We start from the raw sequence: 16,992 nt of genomic DNA, 5'->3' as shown, positions 1-16,992 counted from the left end.
ATATTACTGTGCCTGCTTTCGAGTGACCTGGAAAATGTGTATTATGAATAATATTATGATATGTTTTAACATCCAACAACTGCAATAGTACTGTATATGTTTTGTAATTTTGCACCTATCACAATTCGGAGGAATACGCATTGTAATTGTCTCAGCTTGTTACGTACTATTAATCACTAACGTTTTGACTTCGTATTTGGATTTGACCTATTAAATTTCGATTAATCAATAAAGTACGTTATAAAATCCCGCTCAAGATGACCGTCAACTGGAAGTCAGCCTTACTCGCAACCCTGCTTTTCGCTGGATTAGAAACAGGTACTTAAAAGCAGACATTTGAAATCAAATGCTGTGTGTTGTAAGCACGAGTACATTTAGTGTCTGCACAGGCTTGTTCCGTAAATTCTATTGTAAAGGTGACCGATCACATTTTTTTAGCACCACTACACTACGTCTGCTATAATGGTAAATATTTTCCTCTGAACACTCAAAGCTTTAATATAATTATAAAGGAAAAAACTTAATATTTTATAATTCATATCGAATTTTTGTGTCATTTAATCGATTTTTGGCATGAACTGGTTGTGCTAATTGTGCAGCTAAAAGGTGGGGCGTGGCGCCCCATAGTATAGAGGTTAGCGTTACCCGTGAATTTGTACTTATCGCTACATTGAAGAGATAGGAAATTACGGGACAAGCTAGTATCTGCATTTAGCATATAAGTAGTTTTAAATACTAAAGTGTGCGGTAAAATGCGCCGATATATATCGCGTAGTATTAGCACTGTGTGCAGCTACTGCGTAAAACACCATCAAGAGGACGCCAGTAAGTACAGAGATTATGTATTTACGTCATCCAATCCTGTGTTTTGTATCAGTGATCCTGTGGGTACGCACTTCGCACTGCTCATTAATTTTAGACACGATTTATTGGCCTATATCGGCTTGTTAAAGAAGTACAATAAGTTTTTTTCTGTTTTGGTTAGGTCACACCATCAAATGCTATGACGACTGTATCTACGCTTCCGGTGACGTGCCTGCCGCTGGTTACAAAGATATCACGGCGAATTGTCTCAACACCAAGCCGAAGGACTGCGACCCGAAAGTCAACAACTGCTACCGTGAAACCATCAAGTTTACCACCCGTAAGCTTTAATCAGCTCGGTGCAGATGGTGGTACCTCGATGCACTGCTGATTTCCGTGCAGGAACGTGCCGAACAAAAATATTCAGTGTTAAAGCAAAGAAGAATTTTCGAAAAATTATATTCGTTTTAAATTTTCCGTTATGAATCTAGATAACGATTTTCCATGTCAAATGTTTTACCTTGCTTTCAATTTCCATTTTTTTGTTAAATTTGGCTGATTTTGTGGGTAGATTACGTACCGTACTAGTAAAAAGTTCTGGTTTTTTTAAAATCCCATGTCTTCTGTTGTTAATTCCGATACCTTAAAATTGCAGCCAACAAATTCGAAATTAACCGGCAAGACTGTGGAAGGGAAACACTAACTCCCGAAAACATGAAGTGTGCTCCCATGACTGCTGGTCCAGCGGCGAGCGCTACACAATGCAACTGCGCTGGCGATCTCTGCAACCGCACAACCAGGACAACCGGTACGATAATTATAGTCAAATTTCGTTTGACGTGCACTGGGTTTTTGCAGACACTGGTTGCATGCTTTAATGCGTAAAAAGCTACATACTTCGGCATTCTTCGCGTTCCGGACGTTTTCACAATATGGGTTCACTTACCGGTCACCAGAAGCACGGTATCCTCTGCGTTCTTCCACATTAGAAAACCTGATAATTTTTTATTAATCTCGAGTAAGTAGCACGTAATGAATTTTCGAAAAGTTGTGGCCATGTGCAACTTCACTGCGAATGCCGTGTCGCTGGTGTCCAGTACGCGAATCCACATTGTGAAAATATATGGAATGCAAAAAACGTTGAGGTATACCAAACTGTATAGCAAATCGTATCAGCGCACTGTGTTTGTAATAATACATGACTTATGCGTCATACTTTATAGTTGATTCTCGACTTTTCCTGGTACTCTCGGCTGTCTGCGGTGCAGTTCGCTTATTGAAGGGGTTCTGATGGATGGCGAAACCAACGACCTTTGCAGCTGCACCATGAGCGAAATTTCAAAGAAAAAACAAAAGGGGGTGGATAACAATTTTTAGCAGTATCTGCTTGTTCCTTATAACATGAGTTTCCATGTATTTTTTTGCCCATAACTATTTTATCTGATACAGGTTTCCGATATACTTAATGGAATTTTGATAGTGTTACTTGCATTTCTTCGTGCGCTATTGTACATCCGTGTAGATAAATTTTATATCTGTCCCGGCCTGTCCAGAACAATCCTTGGGCTTCTTTGAAACGATTATCACGGGAAAACACTTTTACTACGAACAATATATAAATAACTGTAAGAGTCCTTCATTTCAAGTTGTATATCCATCAACACTTCTTGGCTTGTTCGGGACCCTAAGGTTAGGGCACAGTAGTAATATGCCTGTCTCGACCGGCATTTAGATGTGGGACGCTGATAAGAGCGTCCCGGGATGACGTCCCATTTTTTAAAAAAAAATTAAAAAATTTCGAAAAAATATACAACGTCAGGAAAAAATCAGAAAAATACGGAAAAAATATTGTGATGATACTGTATGGTACCTGAAAAGATCCCCATTGTCTAACACATGAAATCATACAAAGTTTAATATTCCTCCCATGCGCAACACAAGAAATCATACTTCGGTAATAATGTAATATATTCTCCCATGCCCCCACATAAGAAATCACCGCGGCAATAATAATGTTTCCGTTTGACTGTCATGGCTAATACATGAGATCACACTCTGGGCCAATATTAGTACATATTGTTGGTATTGTTGGTTGTGTGCTTGCTGTGTTAATAAAAATCAAAGAAACTCCACGCTGCATTTCAGCAAGCGACAGCTCCGTAGCATGCGGAAAGGGACTTCGGTCCCGTACCATAGCCATATAAAGATCCGCATGGTAGATTACACACACACAGACACACACATTGGTACTGGGCCATGTGGTACCGCTGCATACAGCAGCATAGCGCACTTGGCGACCCGTACATGCTCCCTTACAAAGCGTATTAGCATAACCACCGCTACACAACGACCTGGATTTATTTGCGTTATCTGGAAGAACCCGTAATTCTGCCCGCCCCTGTTCCGTGTGTACCCATCTCATCCCACCTGTTGTACGTGTTGTAAGTAGTTGGTACGCATGTTTGGCTGCTGTAACGAGTAACGAGATATTTGTGTGATCGTTCTGTAGGTGTGCAAGGCGTACTACTCGCAAGCTGACCATGTCTCTGAACAAGGTAAAGCAACCCGAAATGATTTTGTAGTGATCTACCTACTTTTTGTCCTGAAGAATTTTGTTATCGTATTTTAAATACGACAACAGTTTTGCTGACTTATTTTATTCTGAAAAAACTATTTTCATCCAATTTTAAGCCTAGAAACTTTTTACACATAATGTAATGCAGAAAACTTTTTACGCTTATTTTAATGCGAAAAATTTTTTTAGCCTTATTTTAAACCGAAAAACTTTTTCCGCTATATTGTACACCGAAAAACTTTTTTGCCTAATTTAAAGTCGAAAAACTTTTTTACACTTAATTTAATGCGAAAAAACTTTTTACGCTTATTTTAATGCGGAAAATTTTATGATTTTTATTTTTAACCGAAAAACTTTTCCGCCCTATTTTACGCCGAAAAACTTTTTCGCCTAATTTAAAGTCGAAAAACTTTTTACACTTAATTTAGTGCGAAAAACTTTTGATGCCTATTTTAATGCGAAAAACTTTTTAGCCTTATTTTGAGACGTTAAACTTTTTCCGCCCTATTTTACACCCAAAAACCTTTTTTCATCTAATTTTAAATCTAAAAACTTTTTTCACTTAATTTAATGCGATTAACTTTTTCCGCCTTATATAAACTGAAAAACTTTTCTTTACAGATTTTAAGCTCAAAAACTTATTTTTAACCGAAAAACTTTTCCGCCCTATTTTACACCGAAAAACTTTTTCGCCTAATTTAAAGTCGAAAAACTTTTTACACTTAATTTAGTGCGAAAAACTTTTGACGCCTATTTTAATGCGAAAAACTTTTTAGCATTATTTTGAAACGATAACCTTTTTGCCGCCCTATTTTACACTGAAAAACTTTTTTCATCTAATTTTAAGTCTAAAAACTTTTTTCACTTAATTTAGTGCGAAAAACTTTGCAGCCTTATTTCAATGCAAACAATTTTCAGCCTTATTTTAAAACGAAAAAACTTTTTAATCGTATTCTAAACCTAAAAATTTTATATTCTTATATCAGTGAAAAATTATTTGTATTCTGGAACCGTTTACAGTTTTTTTCTTGAAGGTTATTTTAATTTATTCTTGTTTTTTTTCTTACGTTTGTAGCAATTGAACAATGAGTGGCGCAAGCTAATGACGGCTGCCCCGTATACGAGCGCCCCTGAGGCGGCGCGTAAGCTTCTGGTGATTGCAGCATCCGGAAGTGCCGATGAACGTAATCAGTTCTACGAAAATGCGGTAAGGATTTTAATGGGGTAGTTTTTAAAAAGGAAAAAAAAGGAAAAAAAGAATAGGGGTTGACCGTTGACCAGGTGTTGTTTCTGTTTGCAGCGTGCAGTTTTGGATAGCACCCGTGATGTTGAGGACTGTGCGGCCAGCATCCAGCGAAACGCGATTCTTTGTGTGGACGCGTTAAGCGATTCAGTGACTAAAATTCAGCACGAGCTCAGCAGTATGCGTAAGGCGTTAGCGAAAGCACTGGTGGAAACTGAGAGAGCTCAGAGCAAGAGAGACATTGTTATGGCCGTTCTCCGTAAGCGTACTGCCCATCCGGAGTGGTTCTGCCGGGAAGAATACCGTGAGCCAGAGCCGTTGACCAAGAAACGAAAGGTCAACGAAGGTAAAGCTGGAGCCATAACCAGCGAGGATGGCTCAACAATGTATCCTGAACGTTTTGACAAAACTGATAACCAATTCGAAGACGTAAGTTCTATATGGTTTGGAATGGACTTATGGTTATGTTGTATGGTTGATTTTTTTTCTTCTGTAGTTGGTGATGAAGCATGAAAAAGGCTTTCGAGATATGATGATTAAGAGCCTGTGCCAGGTTCCAGTTCAGAATGGGTTCAGGGAGTTGGCTTCCATGGCGGCTGACCTGAAATCAGAATTCGACACTTGTGTGCGCGAAAACCTGCTAGCCGATGACGAAGTTCCAAAACGTACCTGCATCCAGGCAATGGTGGATTGCTACGTAAACGGGTTTAAAGCCGAGGACGTGAAGAAGTTCCAGGAGGCAAAGTATGAGGCGGTGGTGTTCATAGAAGACTTGAACGCTGAATATGTGTCAGCACTAGAGGACTTGGATTCTGAGTAATAGCGATTAGTTTAAGGATAAATAATGTTTTCGTACAAAATGTTTGAAAAAAAATAACAAACTTTGAACTAATGTACCAACGTTTATGCCAAGTAATTCTAGTCCGTTTAATCAAGATATCTGCATAATTATATTGAAAAAAAATTAACAATCAATACCATATCAAGCCAATCAAGTACAAGCTAGCAATGCTATACAGCTAGGTATATAAAAGCACTCGACGCAACGCACGAACGGCTCATTTCCAGTTTTTGTAAGTCATTTGCTTAATAAGTCACTACAATGAAGCGTAGCATTCAGCTAGAAGGTTCTCCTTGTAAATATTGCAAGTGTTTTCATGACAGCGATGAAGAAGAGCAGATTGTTACGGAGGCGTGTCCCGAATGTCAACCGGTGCCGAAGGAGGTGTTCAAGGATTTCCAACTCCCAAGAGTTTCCAACCGCTTTCTCCACTGCTTCGATCACCAGTTGGAGGGTGTACTGAAGTGGTACGCCACGTCCCCCCGGAAGCGACCCAATTCAGCCGGAGAACCAGGCGACCTTGGTTGTGCGATGTGCACATGGAGGGACGGCGTGGAGACGGTGTATGCCGGCAATGCAGCGGACAGTCTTGAAGCGCAAGGCGCCAGGGACATCTGGACGTCGGCAACACCCACCAGGAACTGGTTGCGACAGTACACCGAACCGGATGGATGCGGGCTTCCATTTTACCAGCAGGACACGATGAAGTACATCGTTTCCTTGATGACCCCCATTGACTTATATCATCTGAAGCGGGTTTCATCGGCGTTCAACTTCTACGCAGAAGAAGAAATAGCTGCCCGAGCTTCCAAACCCGAGGTCATCTTCAAAGCTTCGGATGTGGATAACTACACCAATGAAGGCATCCATCCTCCGTGTGACAGGTTGTACTGTGAAGTTCGAAATTTTAGCAAGAAGCTGTTTTGCGTAGTGTCCAACCGCACGAAATGCATCACCTTTGACATGAGGGAAAGCAACGGGGCCTACATCAATCATATGCACGACCATTTCTGCACGGTACTGCTGGTTCTGCAGGACGTTGCACCGGAGCTGCGCCATATCACCGTTAGGGGAGGTTTCATGAGTGTTAGGGCGATTCTGGAGACCGTGGAATGGATAAACACGCTGGAGTTGGAGGACGTCTATGTCTACGGATTCCGCCATCTTATTCCTGGATATGTGCACTCGGACATGTCGTACCTTGAGTGCGGGTGGATGAGAACGGAGAAATCGTATGTATCATTCTTTTAAGCTTTAGTCATAGAGTCGTGCTGCGTTGTACTAATCGCTCTGTACGTTGTAGATATCTTAAGCTTAATGCTTTGTTCGCTCGTGGAGCAAACCAGCCTCACCATGTCATCCATGTCGCCGAGGAATTGCTGGACACTTTCCATCTGACCTCCAAGGATCCACTCCCCCATCTGAGGACTACGCCTCATCTACGTACGGTTTGGCGGACAATCTGCGAGTACTGGTTAACACGCCTGGACTGCCGCGGGATCGATGCAGTGGAGAGCATCATGCGCAAAGTGACATCCAACGACGCGTTCTCAATCTACAGTGCAGTGCGTATTTGTGGAGACGATATGAACATTGGCTACCTCAACGAATTTCGGTACTATATGTTACGTTTACTACTAGCTGCACGCGGTATGGCTTTTCCACGTATGATTAACTGTTTCTGTAAATTGTGTCACCAGGCACATCAAAGGTTGTTGATAGACGCAAAATCTTGTTTTGGCAAAGGAACTAGTTTACGTATGCTTGATTATGCTTTGTAACCTTTGGTCACAAACTTTGACTTCTGTTAGCTTTCTTCTTTTTTTTTTCGCGGGTGGTGGGTAGCCCTTGTTTACGATTTGCTGTTAGTCGATAAGGCGTGTTAGAACTTGACCGATTTTAATAAGAATAACAAGTATATAAAGCCGTGAACGTCATTCAGCAGGGTAATCATAATTCGAAGGAGTCTCTTGAGTTCATTAGCTGTGTACACATTACAAGTTGTGTTTATTGAGCGAAAAATGGATGAGCATTCTGACAACCACGAAGAAGAAGAAGAAGAAGATGGCTTAGGTAGCATCCCTAGCATTTCAGAAGATAATCTGCTACTTGAGCAGGTAGCAGATACTTATTCTCAGAAATGGAAAACTGCACTTGCGGTTTTTCAGTGCCGCATCGCGCCCGAGTTGTTTGATGTTCCGTTTTCACGCCTCTGTGGAGTAATAGAAAGCATTTTTGAAGAACTGCTTAACAGAATTTTGGTAGACAAAATTCAGCCTTGGTATATGGTACGCGTGCAATTATACAGCGATCATTTGCGAAAGAAGATTCCTATTTGGACACCGTTAATGCGGCGGGACGAACTAACTGTGGATCGTATCATGGCGCGCGTGGAACGGGTGATGCAAAGTTCAACAAGCTTTCGCTTGGATGAAAGCTTCAGGATTGAAGTCCAGTACACAGAAACGCCGGATGGTGGAGGTAATGACAATCTAGTGATTCCTGAAAGCGTTAAAAGGCTACTGAAAAACAAGATGTCTATCGTGCGCATAAAGAACGACGATAATTTATGTTTACCACGGTCCCTAGTAACGGCTAAAGCCTTAGCAGATGACGATCTGCAGCTGTATTCAACGCTACGTGACACCAGGGCACATAAGCACCCAGAAAAGCAGCATAAGGATCAGCAGACATTATTGGCGAAACAGCTGGTAATAGCTGCAGGCCTGACGGAGCGGCGCTACAGCCTGGACGACGTAGAGACTTTTCAAAAGTTACTAAGCGATTATCAAATCATAATTGTTGGACTGGAACAGCTTAACAGCATTATCTTTGCTGGCGAATTCAGGGAAAAACGCTTAATGCTATTGTATTATGCCAACCATTTTGACGTTTTAACATCTCTTCAAGGGTGGTACGAAAAAAGCAAATGGTGTTTTCATTGTAATCAGGGGTACTCTCACGAAGGTGATCATCGCTGTAAATATACCTGCAAGCTTTGCTTGCGCGAAAGGTGTGAGCTCGAAGCAAACTTTGCGCGATACTGTGCGGGATGCAATCGAACGGGCTTTAGAAACAACGAGTGTTTTAACCACCACCTTGCAAAGACAGCGAAAAGCACAAACCATAACAAAAAGAAAAGCATTTGCGAAAAATTCAAGGTCTGCATAGATTGCTCAGCATTCATAAAGACGAACGTGAAACGAGGATACGGGACAGACCATGTATGCGGCGAAATTTATTGTTCGGTTTGCCTGTGTTATGTATTACCGGAGCACCATGACTGCTATATTAAACCCGAGAAACTTGACGACAAAGTATTAGCCAAGCACAAATCTGCTAGTTTCATGTACTTTGATTTCGAGACGTACCCCGACGGTAGTGGAAAGCACATCCCAAATTTTTGTGTAATACAAGTGCAAGAAGATGGAAAGCCCATTGAAACCCGCCAATTTCCCGAGGACATCAGCAACATTGGCAAAGACATTGCAGGCGATGTCTGTGAATTTATTTTCCAAGAAAAGCATGCTGGATTCTTTTGTTTGGCACATAACTTTAGAGGGTAAGAAATTTTAGTTCTTCTTCTGTTTCACACAACATGAAATACGTTGAAAGTATACAGCTTACGGATAAAGTGGTGGGCTTTCTAGGTTCGATGGCTATTTTATTTTAAAATGGCTGCTTCAGAAAGGTCAAGCGCCTGACGTTATCATGAAAGGTTCCCAAATCACGCACCTGCGCGATCGGGAGTTTGGCATTAACTTTCGGGATACGCTCAATTATGTTCCTTTGTCATTGGACAACTGGGCGAAATCATTCGCCGTTGAGGAAACTAAAGGTAAATTTCCACATGTCCTGAACCGACCACAATTTTGGAACACAGTTATTGACTATCCGGACATTGAAAAGTTCAACTACCGATTTATGAGCGATAAAGAAAAACATGCATTTATGGAATTCTATAATGAAGACAAAGCTTTAAAAGAGGATTGTATGACGTCAACAAGGAACTGGCTGCCTATTGCCACCAAGACGTGACCACGCTACGTTGTTGTGCAATGCAGCTGCGCGAACTTTTTTCAAAATTACGGATGGACTATGTATTTTTCAATCCGGTTTAACCCTTCCAAGTGTTTGTCATTATTTTTGGAGGTCCAGGCTGCTAAAGCCTTTGGAAGTTGAGGTTATTCGTATGCCCAGCAACAGAATATCCTCCAATAAAGCCAATTCATGGTTACAGTGTATAAGTCAGAGCCAAGGTATTGAACTGGAGCGAGAATTCAAAATTGGTGCATTATTCATTGATGGGTACCATCTGGAAAGTCGAACTGCATATGAATTTTATGGGTGCGTGCACCATGGCCATCCAATATGCACGAATCCAAGTACACGCCACCCGCATCAGGACGCCACAATGGGTGAGTTGTACGAGCGAACCGTACGGCGCGAAGGAATGTTGAAAAAGCTTAAAATCAATATTGTGAGCGTTTGGGAATGTGAATATGACAGTCGCATTAAAAACGACGCTAATTTTGCTACTGCTATAAAGAACATACGGATTGTTGAACCGCTTGACCCGAGAAAAGCATTGTTCGGAGGACGAGTAAATGCCCTAGTGTTAGACTATAAGGTCAAGCCTGGAGAGAAGATAATGTACTTGGATGTTGTATCCGAATATCCATATGTCAATAAAAACAAGCGCTATCCGGTTGGCAAGCATAAAAGAATTACTAATAATTTTAAAACCTTGGATAACTATTTCGGAATTATGCATTGCAAAATATTACCGCCTCGCAACCTGATGATACCGATATTACCGGCGCATTTCGATAAACTGATTTTCACGTTATGCCGCACCTGCGCTGAAGAAAAGAATCAGCAAGTTTGCACGCACGAGGATCCGGAGCAAAGAGCTCTGACGGGGACTTGGTGCACACTAGAACTACAAGAAGCCGTGAAAAATGGTTATGAACTAATGGAAATTCACGAAGTATGGCACTATCCCGACAGCAGAGAGCGCTTTTTTGCTGATTATATTGATTTGTTCCTGGCGCTTAAAGTGCAAGCTTCTGGCTGGCCGGCTGATATTAAAACTCCAGAGCAGCAAGATGCGTTTCTGGACCACTTTTTCCAAACGGAAGGCATCCGGTTGGACGGTTCCAAAATAAGCTGGAATCCGGGACTGCGGCAGCTCGCTAAGTTGTGCCTGAACAGGTTAGTGCTTGATTTTTTTTGTTTGTTTGGTGTCGGTCATACACTAAGAGTAGTTGTAGTATTAGTAATTTATGCTATGGTGTTTACAGCTTTTGGGGCCGGCTGGGAATGAGAAATAACCTTCTCAGCACAGTTTTCGTGAACACTGTGAAGGATTTTCTGCACTATTTAACGTCTTCAGAATTCGAAATCCATGATTATGACGTATTTTCGGATGACGTTGTACAAATAATGTACACGAGGAAGGATGCTATGGTTCCGACTAACCCGAAAACGAACGTGGTTCTAGCAGCGTAAGTGATAATAGTTTCAGTTTTAGTGCTTCATTTAAATCAGGTAAATTAGACTTGTACTTATTTTTTGCTGTCAGGTTTACAACGGCACACGCAAGATTACATTTATTGAAATTCATGCAAAGAGCTGGCGAGCGATTACTATACTTTGATACGGTAAGAGCTAAAGCATTAGCGTAAAGCATATGAAACTAGAAGAAACGAGAAAAAACATAGTTTTTAAATTGTAGGACAGCATTATCTTTGTTCAGCGTCCAGGTGATGAGCCGTTTGAAACCGGGTCCACTCTGGGGATGTTAAGTAATGAGCTGGCCGAGGACGACTTCATTACGCGCTTCTGTAGTACTGGTCCAAAATCTTACAGCTACGTTACGGCATCTGGGCAGGAGGTCTGTAAAATCAAAGGATTTGAAATTAATAAACTTACAGGAACGGTGTTGAATTTTGATTCGATGTTGAAAATCGCAACCCAACCTCTCCAAGATGAGACCGCCTCCGATAGCGCTCATGGTAACGTTCAGCCCGAGTCCCTTTCCGTCACATATGGTAGTACTATTCGCCGGAAGAAACGGACATATGAAATCCAAGATGTGCCTATGACAAAGCGGTTCAAAAAGACGTACGACAAACGACGCATCTTAGATGACTTTACTACTGTGCCATACGGTTACGTACCATAGCCCTTTGATCATGAACTTGAATGTTGGCATTGTGTCGTTATTGAAAGTAAAGTCCAGGGTGGTGTTGGCTTCGTCGATACTGGCGGCGGCTGATGGCCGATAGGGTAGAAAAGTGGTGACGGTTCCAAAAGTAATGCCCGATAAAATCAGAACAAGTGCTAGCAGACTACCAAAAAAAGCAATCGTAATGACAACGCATATCGCTCGACGCCTTTCCTCAGCAGGGTCCATGGTAATGCAGGATATATAAACGGACGCAATTTAGACAGCTAAGAAACAGTTAGGGAAAACGAAACGTGCAACTGAAGTTTTGTCAGTTTTGCTGCAGTTTATATAGTAGTCGATAGAACATGTCTGGATGTGAACCCGAAAATGTTCGTTTATCATCAACATCGACATCGCCACCACCATCGCCCGGAACAATGGATGCCATTCAGCACATTATCTGGCAAGGTGACTGGCAAGGTGGATTGCACGATAGGTTAAAAGGTTGCCTCGTGGGGAGTGTTGTTGCCAGCAGCTTTGGTCGTCTGTTCAATACACCCTTCTACAGAAGCCATTTACCAACCTTGAGAGAAGTTCATGAGCGGTGTGCTGATGTGGCCAAGGATCCTTGTTATGTGCGTTGTGGGTTTAGTGGAACAGTTGCTCTGGTGGTTCTCGAAGTAACTGTAGGTTGCTATACAGTCGAGCGTGACTATATAGCCGATGGACTGGGTAAAGCGTTAGGATCATCCAACTACTTTGGGGGTAGTAAGCACATGGAGCGTTTATTGAAAGAGTTTCATCGGCGATGGAATGCTACAAGCAGCGAGAGCAACTTTGCTCTTCGACGAGATGACGAAGCTTACGTTTGTGGGCCTGCAAGAAGTGCGCACGGTGGGCAGGGCTCTCACGGGTATCACGGAGCAGTGATGGCTGCAGCGGTGGCTTTGTACTACTGCCGCGAACCTAGTTGCTTCCTCCGGAGAGAAGTCGAGAAGTGTGTAGCCATCACACATGCGCATCGTTTGGGGATTGATGGAGCTGTGCTGTTTGCCTTTGGTTTACAGGAAGCGTGTGATAGCGCCCGCACAGCTTCAGTGACGACCTTTTTGAAACGGCTAGAGGATTATGCTTCAACTCTCGAACCACCATTTGGAGAGAACATGATAGCTGCCAATGCGTTATACGTAAACCATAGCGTACTGCGTTCGCCGGCAGACATTATCCGACTGTATCCGAATGTTAACTCGCGCGCCGCACAGGACTTTGTTCCGCTGGCTATGGTCATGGCATTCGTGGGTGGAAACCTGCAGTGGTGGTCTGGATATAACATCATGTCACCTTGGAAGCGAATGGTCCAGAGCTGCATTGCCCTTGGAGGTGACACGGATGGTCGTACGTTCATGGCAGGCGCATTATATGGAGCTTTCTATGGACTTTCGTCTGACCAACGTGAGTTTGAGGCGATGCCCGAGATAACGGAAGCAAACAATGCTAGTACTTTAGCTGATGCATTGTATAAAGGGTGTCCACCCGATGACTAAAAACAAAAGCAAGAATAAACATGCTGCTGTTTTAACCTATTTAGTTGGCTATAAAATGAGTAGGTCGGCTCGTGTTTCTGATGTTAGTGCATAGAGTTTGCGTATTCCTGCCTCCACTTTGATTTAGTTGTCCATTATTCTGTTTGTCTGCTTTGAGTTTAAAGCGTTATCGTAGCGTGTTACCGTTATTTGTGAGTATTTTTAAATTTTCACCGCAATGGCTGCAATGCGAAGCGTAGATAGTGTATCAGGTGATAACAGTGACCTTTTGGCTGCCTTGTCGTCATCACCATCGTTGTCGACTATTCCGGCATCACTTCAGCCTGTTAGGGCATTAACTATTACTGGTACTAAGAAACGTAAGGTCACCGCGGACTCGTATAAGCCCAAAACCGATGCAGTTAGCTTAGCTCGGCGTGGGTTTACCCAGGGCAGGTTGCATTTCAGTACGAAGGTGGGCCGGTAATTAAATTTGGAGGAGAAAAATTCATTGCAGTTTACTTGATGAACAACCGTTTGCGATACATTATTGGGGAGTTTGATAAAAATCAGGAGGGTCAGTGGGTTCCGAGTTTAGCGTCCAAGCATGTCGAGTTAGATGCGAAGCAGTTTGCCAAACTAATGGGTTTACAACTGTGTGGACAACTGGAAAGACTGATCAATTATGACGAAGGCTCTACACCCATTACGGCAATGCATGACCTGGGCGGAGGTTACTTCTTTAACTGGGGATGGTAAGAAAGTCATTCATATAACAACCTTGTGCTTTTGTTTCTATGGCACATTATTATATTTCTGCGGTTGCTTCTCCTCAGGCTTGACGAAGTACCCATTGCCAACATTCGGGTTTACCTTGAAGCAAACAGCCTGAAAGAACCGGGAACAAAGGTGGTCATCGGCTCACCCAGTGAGAAACGACTTGCGATGAAGTGAGTGTTGTGTTCTAGTGATAGCAGCATAATTAATACCCAAATTTACTTATTTTTTTTGGTTATTTCATAACCGTTTAGCTTATTGATATTATTATTATGGTTGTTGTGGTTGTTGCAATTGTAGTGAAAAGAACTGGACGGCGTTCTGTGAACTTTTGGACAACGGAACCATCCTTAAGCATACGTATGAGGTGCTGAAGGGACGATCCGGGTACCCTACCATGCAAGTCTGCCAAGCCGACTACCAGGATATTTTTGAGAAGCTACCGTGGCCTATGATGGAGCGCTTTTGCAAACGCCTGACGCAAGAATGCAAGCTTTGCCACCTTATGGAGGATACCTTTGCTGATCCGCTGCAACCTGGAGCTCATGATGGCCATACTGCATGCCGCTACTCGGATCGTATACAACTAACGGACCGTATGCGAAGCTATGTCTGTAAGGATGTGGAAAAGACTCTGCTGGGGCTGTTTCTCAAGCAACTGCCGTACCGCTATGCTGACGAAGCAGCGCACTCGCATCATAATGCGGAACGCAACTTGCTGGAGGCGTACCACTTCAAGCCGGACGAATTTCTGGTAATGCACGGAGATCGACTGTGTGCTGAAATGCTGCAGCGTTTCAAGGAGCAGTTCAAACTGAACTAGTATGAATGTTTCTGTGTATGTGTGTGGTGTGTGCCTGTTTGGTTTTTCAAGCAATCATCTTAGCTCGTTTAGGTAATTTTAATCGCTATATCATCAGTTTCAGTATATTCGTAATCATTTATTACTGATGTTATTTGTAAATATTTTGATTCGCGTTGGCGGCCCCAAGTCGATTTGTCATTTTAATTGCCACGGGTTCTCTGCAAAACTGAAGGTGTGCGCGCAGCGCACCTCCCTTTGATTTTGCGAGGGCAATATTGCAATTTAATTGTTAGTAGAATGCTTCAAAATTATAAACACGTGTTTTTGCATTGAAAAAGTCATTAATAAAGTTACGAACCATCAAGTCGTTTTGAAATTGATTATCAATTCGATATAGGTTATGAATGATGTAGGAATAGGAAAAGCGACATACTGATCGCATTACTATAAAAAACATGCAGTGTTGAGCGCAGGTAGTGGACAATGGCTGTTGTAAAACAGCTCGCTGTTCGTATAGGGGCAACGGTGGTGATGACGCAGGCTGGCCGATGAGTTGCGTTTTCAGAAAATTTTCAAGTGACTGACTATAATAGGCCACGGGTTTGCCGTAGGAATCGAAAACTTCAATAAATGAGGGGCACTCAACGTAGACGGCAATCCAATGTGTTCCGGGTTCGCTGGCTGGATCAGTGTTTACAATAAACGCAGCAGGTAGGTCGACCTCTGTAAGATGCTGCTGCTGTAGCTCATCTAGGGCGTAAACGCCGCGAAACACCGATCTCAGCATGTGCGAAGCGGGGTTGTACTGTGACCACATGATATTCCGAATTTCCTGTTCGTTCATTGTGACGATTTGTTGTTTAATTACGACGCAAAGTCGCAAATAACCTGGCGTAAATTGGTGAATTCTATTAAATGGTCGCACGTTATCCAAGCCAGCATTTGATAGGCATTAGTTAGTGGTGTGTCAAAAGTTACTTCCAGGCCCACTGTCCCTGATCGAATTAGCGTCATGGGCCCTAAGCCTGTAGCCGTTGGCGTCAGGTCAAAAGCGAACACTGTGTATCCTTTTGCGTATGTATGACGATCCAGAATATGGGCTCCAGCTGGATGGTTTTTTTGATTCAAAACATCCAAGAAGCCGTCATAACACTTTAAATAGCGGTTGTTTGGAAAGTCACACATGTAGGGTATCGTTGGGTATTGCTTCCCATCCACATTAATACAGATTTGACGAACGCGACAATGATCAAATACAAACGGATTGAGGCTTGTTGTGCCATGGAAGCGGTCCGATTGCACAAAAGCAATAAATACCACCTTAGGTAGTTGGCCGTACTTGAGGTCAGAAAAGGCTATGGTTTGGGTGCCAGTAGGAATAGCACGCGCCTTTAATTCTGCGCGTTCAATGTGGTATTTGGCTGTTGTTGTTTGTAACTTTTGTGTAATAGCGTTCATGAAATCCGGTGATGGGATATAGCGTCGTACGGTTATGCGTGGATGTTTCATAAATGCCTTGTATTCTGCTGCAGCCGCCGCACCAGTATTCCATGATCGTAAATAAAATTCTGAATTGTTAAAGTATAGGCTAACGTGCACGGGCACGCCTGTGAGCAAAGGTTTTGATTGTACGCATAAGTCCGTGAAAATCTTTCCCGATAACTGAACGCTAGCACTTAAAGCAAATAGCTCCTTGCGCTTTGCTTCACCAGTGTTCTCTGTGGCATGTTCCATCTTGCCTGGTGTGTCGAAATAAAATCCGCCGCTCGTTAGCTGGCTTTTCATGGCATCTTCAGTATAACTTGTTAGAACCTCCATTATAGCGCGATAGGGATAATAAGGTGAACAGTCAGAGATCACCTTGTTCGCCACAGTAAAATGAATTTGTTTGAACAAACTATGCACAATATAATTAACAGGCGCTACGTTATCATTGTTCTCTAGGTTCACCCATGCATTTGTGGCGTTCTTTTTCTTTATACTTAATTCACACTCAAAACACGTATCCGTGAGCGAGAGCAGACCGTTGGATGACGGCGGGATAAAGAAAGACAGGTTACCGCTTAATGGTGAGTCTTCCGGAGGCGCCGACTCTGGTCCATACTCTTGTGTCTCATAGCTGAAACGTTCCGTTAACGATGCCGGTACGGAGAACAGGTTCATGTCACTAGACATGGCCGGCTCTGAGTGTGGTAGGAGATATTCAGGCATTTTTGTAGTTTTTTCTAGAAAATATCGGGATACTTATCAAA

The 16,992-nt window shown here is 42.7% G+C and overlaps 4 protein-coding genes across 5 annotated transcripts; all 4 read left to right on the top strand.

Annotated features, from left to right (window-relative positions):
• Positions 1–2,343, top strand: LOC129601208 (uncharacterized). 2 transcript variants are annotated; one of them, XR_008692197.1, is made up of 5 exons: positions 1–318; positions 986–1,144; positions 1,460–1,612; positions 1,663–1,949; positions 2,028–2,343. XR_008692197.1 is itself a non-coding variant. In XM_055499950.1 (4 exons), the coding sequence occupies exons 1-4, from the start codon at positions 258–260 to the stop codon at positions 2,093–2,095; spliced, it is 441 nt and encodes a 146-aa protein (XP_055355925.1). In that variant the 5' UTR covers positions 3–257; the 3' UTR covers positions 2,096–2,343. The 2 variants fall into 2 exon arrangements, 1 of the variants encoding a protein (XP_055355925.1); XM_055499950.1 differs by lacking the exon at positions 1,663–1,949 and having other exon boundaries at positions 3–318.
• Positions 2,344–3,154: 811 nt separating this feature from the next.
• On the top strand, positions 3,155–7,351 carry LOC129601209 (uncharacterized). Its single transcript, XM_055499951.1, has 7 exons — positions 3,155–3,245; positions 3,314–3,359; positions 4,455–4,586; positions 4,680–5,051; positions 5,119–5,366; positions 5,787–6,695; positions 6,767–7,351. The coding sequence occupies exons 2-7, from the start codon at positions 3,345–3,347 to the stop codon at positions 7,242–7,244; spliced, it is 2,154 nt and encodes a 717-aa protein (XP_055355926.1). The 5' UTR covers positions 3,155–3,245; positions 3,314–3,344; the 3' UTR covers positions 7,245–7,351.
• A 2,558-nt stretch (positions 7,352–9,909) lies between these two features.
• LOC129601210 (uncharacterized) lies at positions 9,910–12,333 on the top strand. Its single transcript, XM_055499952.1, has 4 exons — positions 9,910–10,677; positions 10,767–10,970; positions 11,048–11,126; positions 11,201–12,333. Exons 1-4 carry the CDS (start codon positions 9,917–9,919, stop codon positions 11,648–11,650), a joined length of 1,494 nt encoding a protein of 497 aa, XP_055355927.1. The 5' UTR covers positions 9,910–9,916; the 3' UTR covers positions 11,651–12,333.
• Positions 12,334–13,660: 1,327 nt separating this feature from the next.
• Positions 13,661–14,852, top strand: LOC129601212 (uncharacterized). Its single transcript, XM_055499955.1, has 3 exons — positions 13,661–13,913; positions 13,995–14,108; positions 14,236–14,852. Exons 1-3 carry the CDS (start codon positions 13,684–13,686, stop codon positions 14,756–14,758), a joined length of 867 nt encoding a protein of 288 aa, XP_055355930.1. The 5' UTR covers positions 13,661–13,683; the 3' UTR covers positions 14,759–14,852.
• The last annotated feature ends 2,140 nt before the right edge of the window (positions 14,853–16,992 follow it).

This window comes from Paramacrobiotus metropolitanus, unplaced genomic scaffold (assembly GCF_019649055.1).
Source record: "Paramacrobiotus metropolitanus isolate TYO unplaced genomic scaffold, Prichtersi_v1.0 Parri_scaffold0000219, whole genome shotgun sequence".
NCBI classification, from domain to species: domain Eukaryota; kingdom Metazoa; phylum Tardigrada; class Eutardigrada; order Parachela; family Macrobiotidae; genus Paramacrobiotus; species Paramacrobiotus metropolitanus.
The sequence above is the reverse complement of the archived record's forward strand: the minus strand, read 5'-3'. Positions and strand labels throughout refer to the sequence as shown.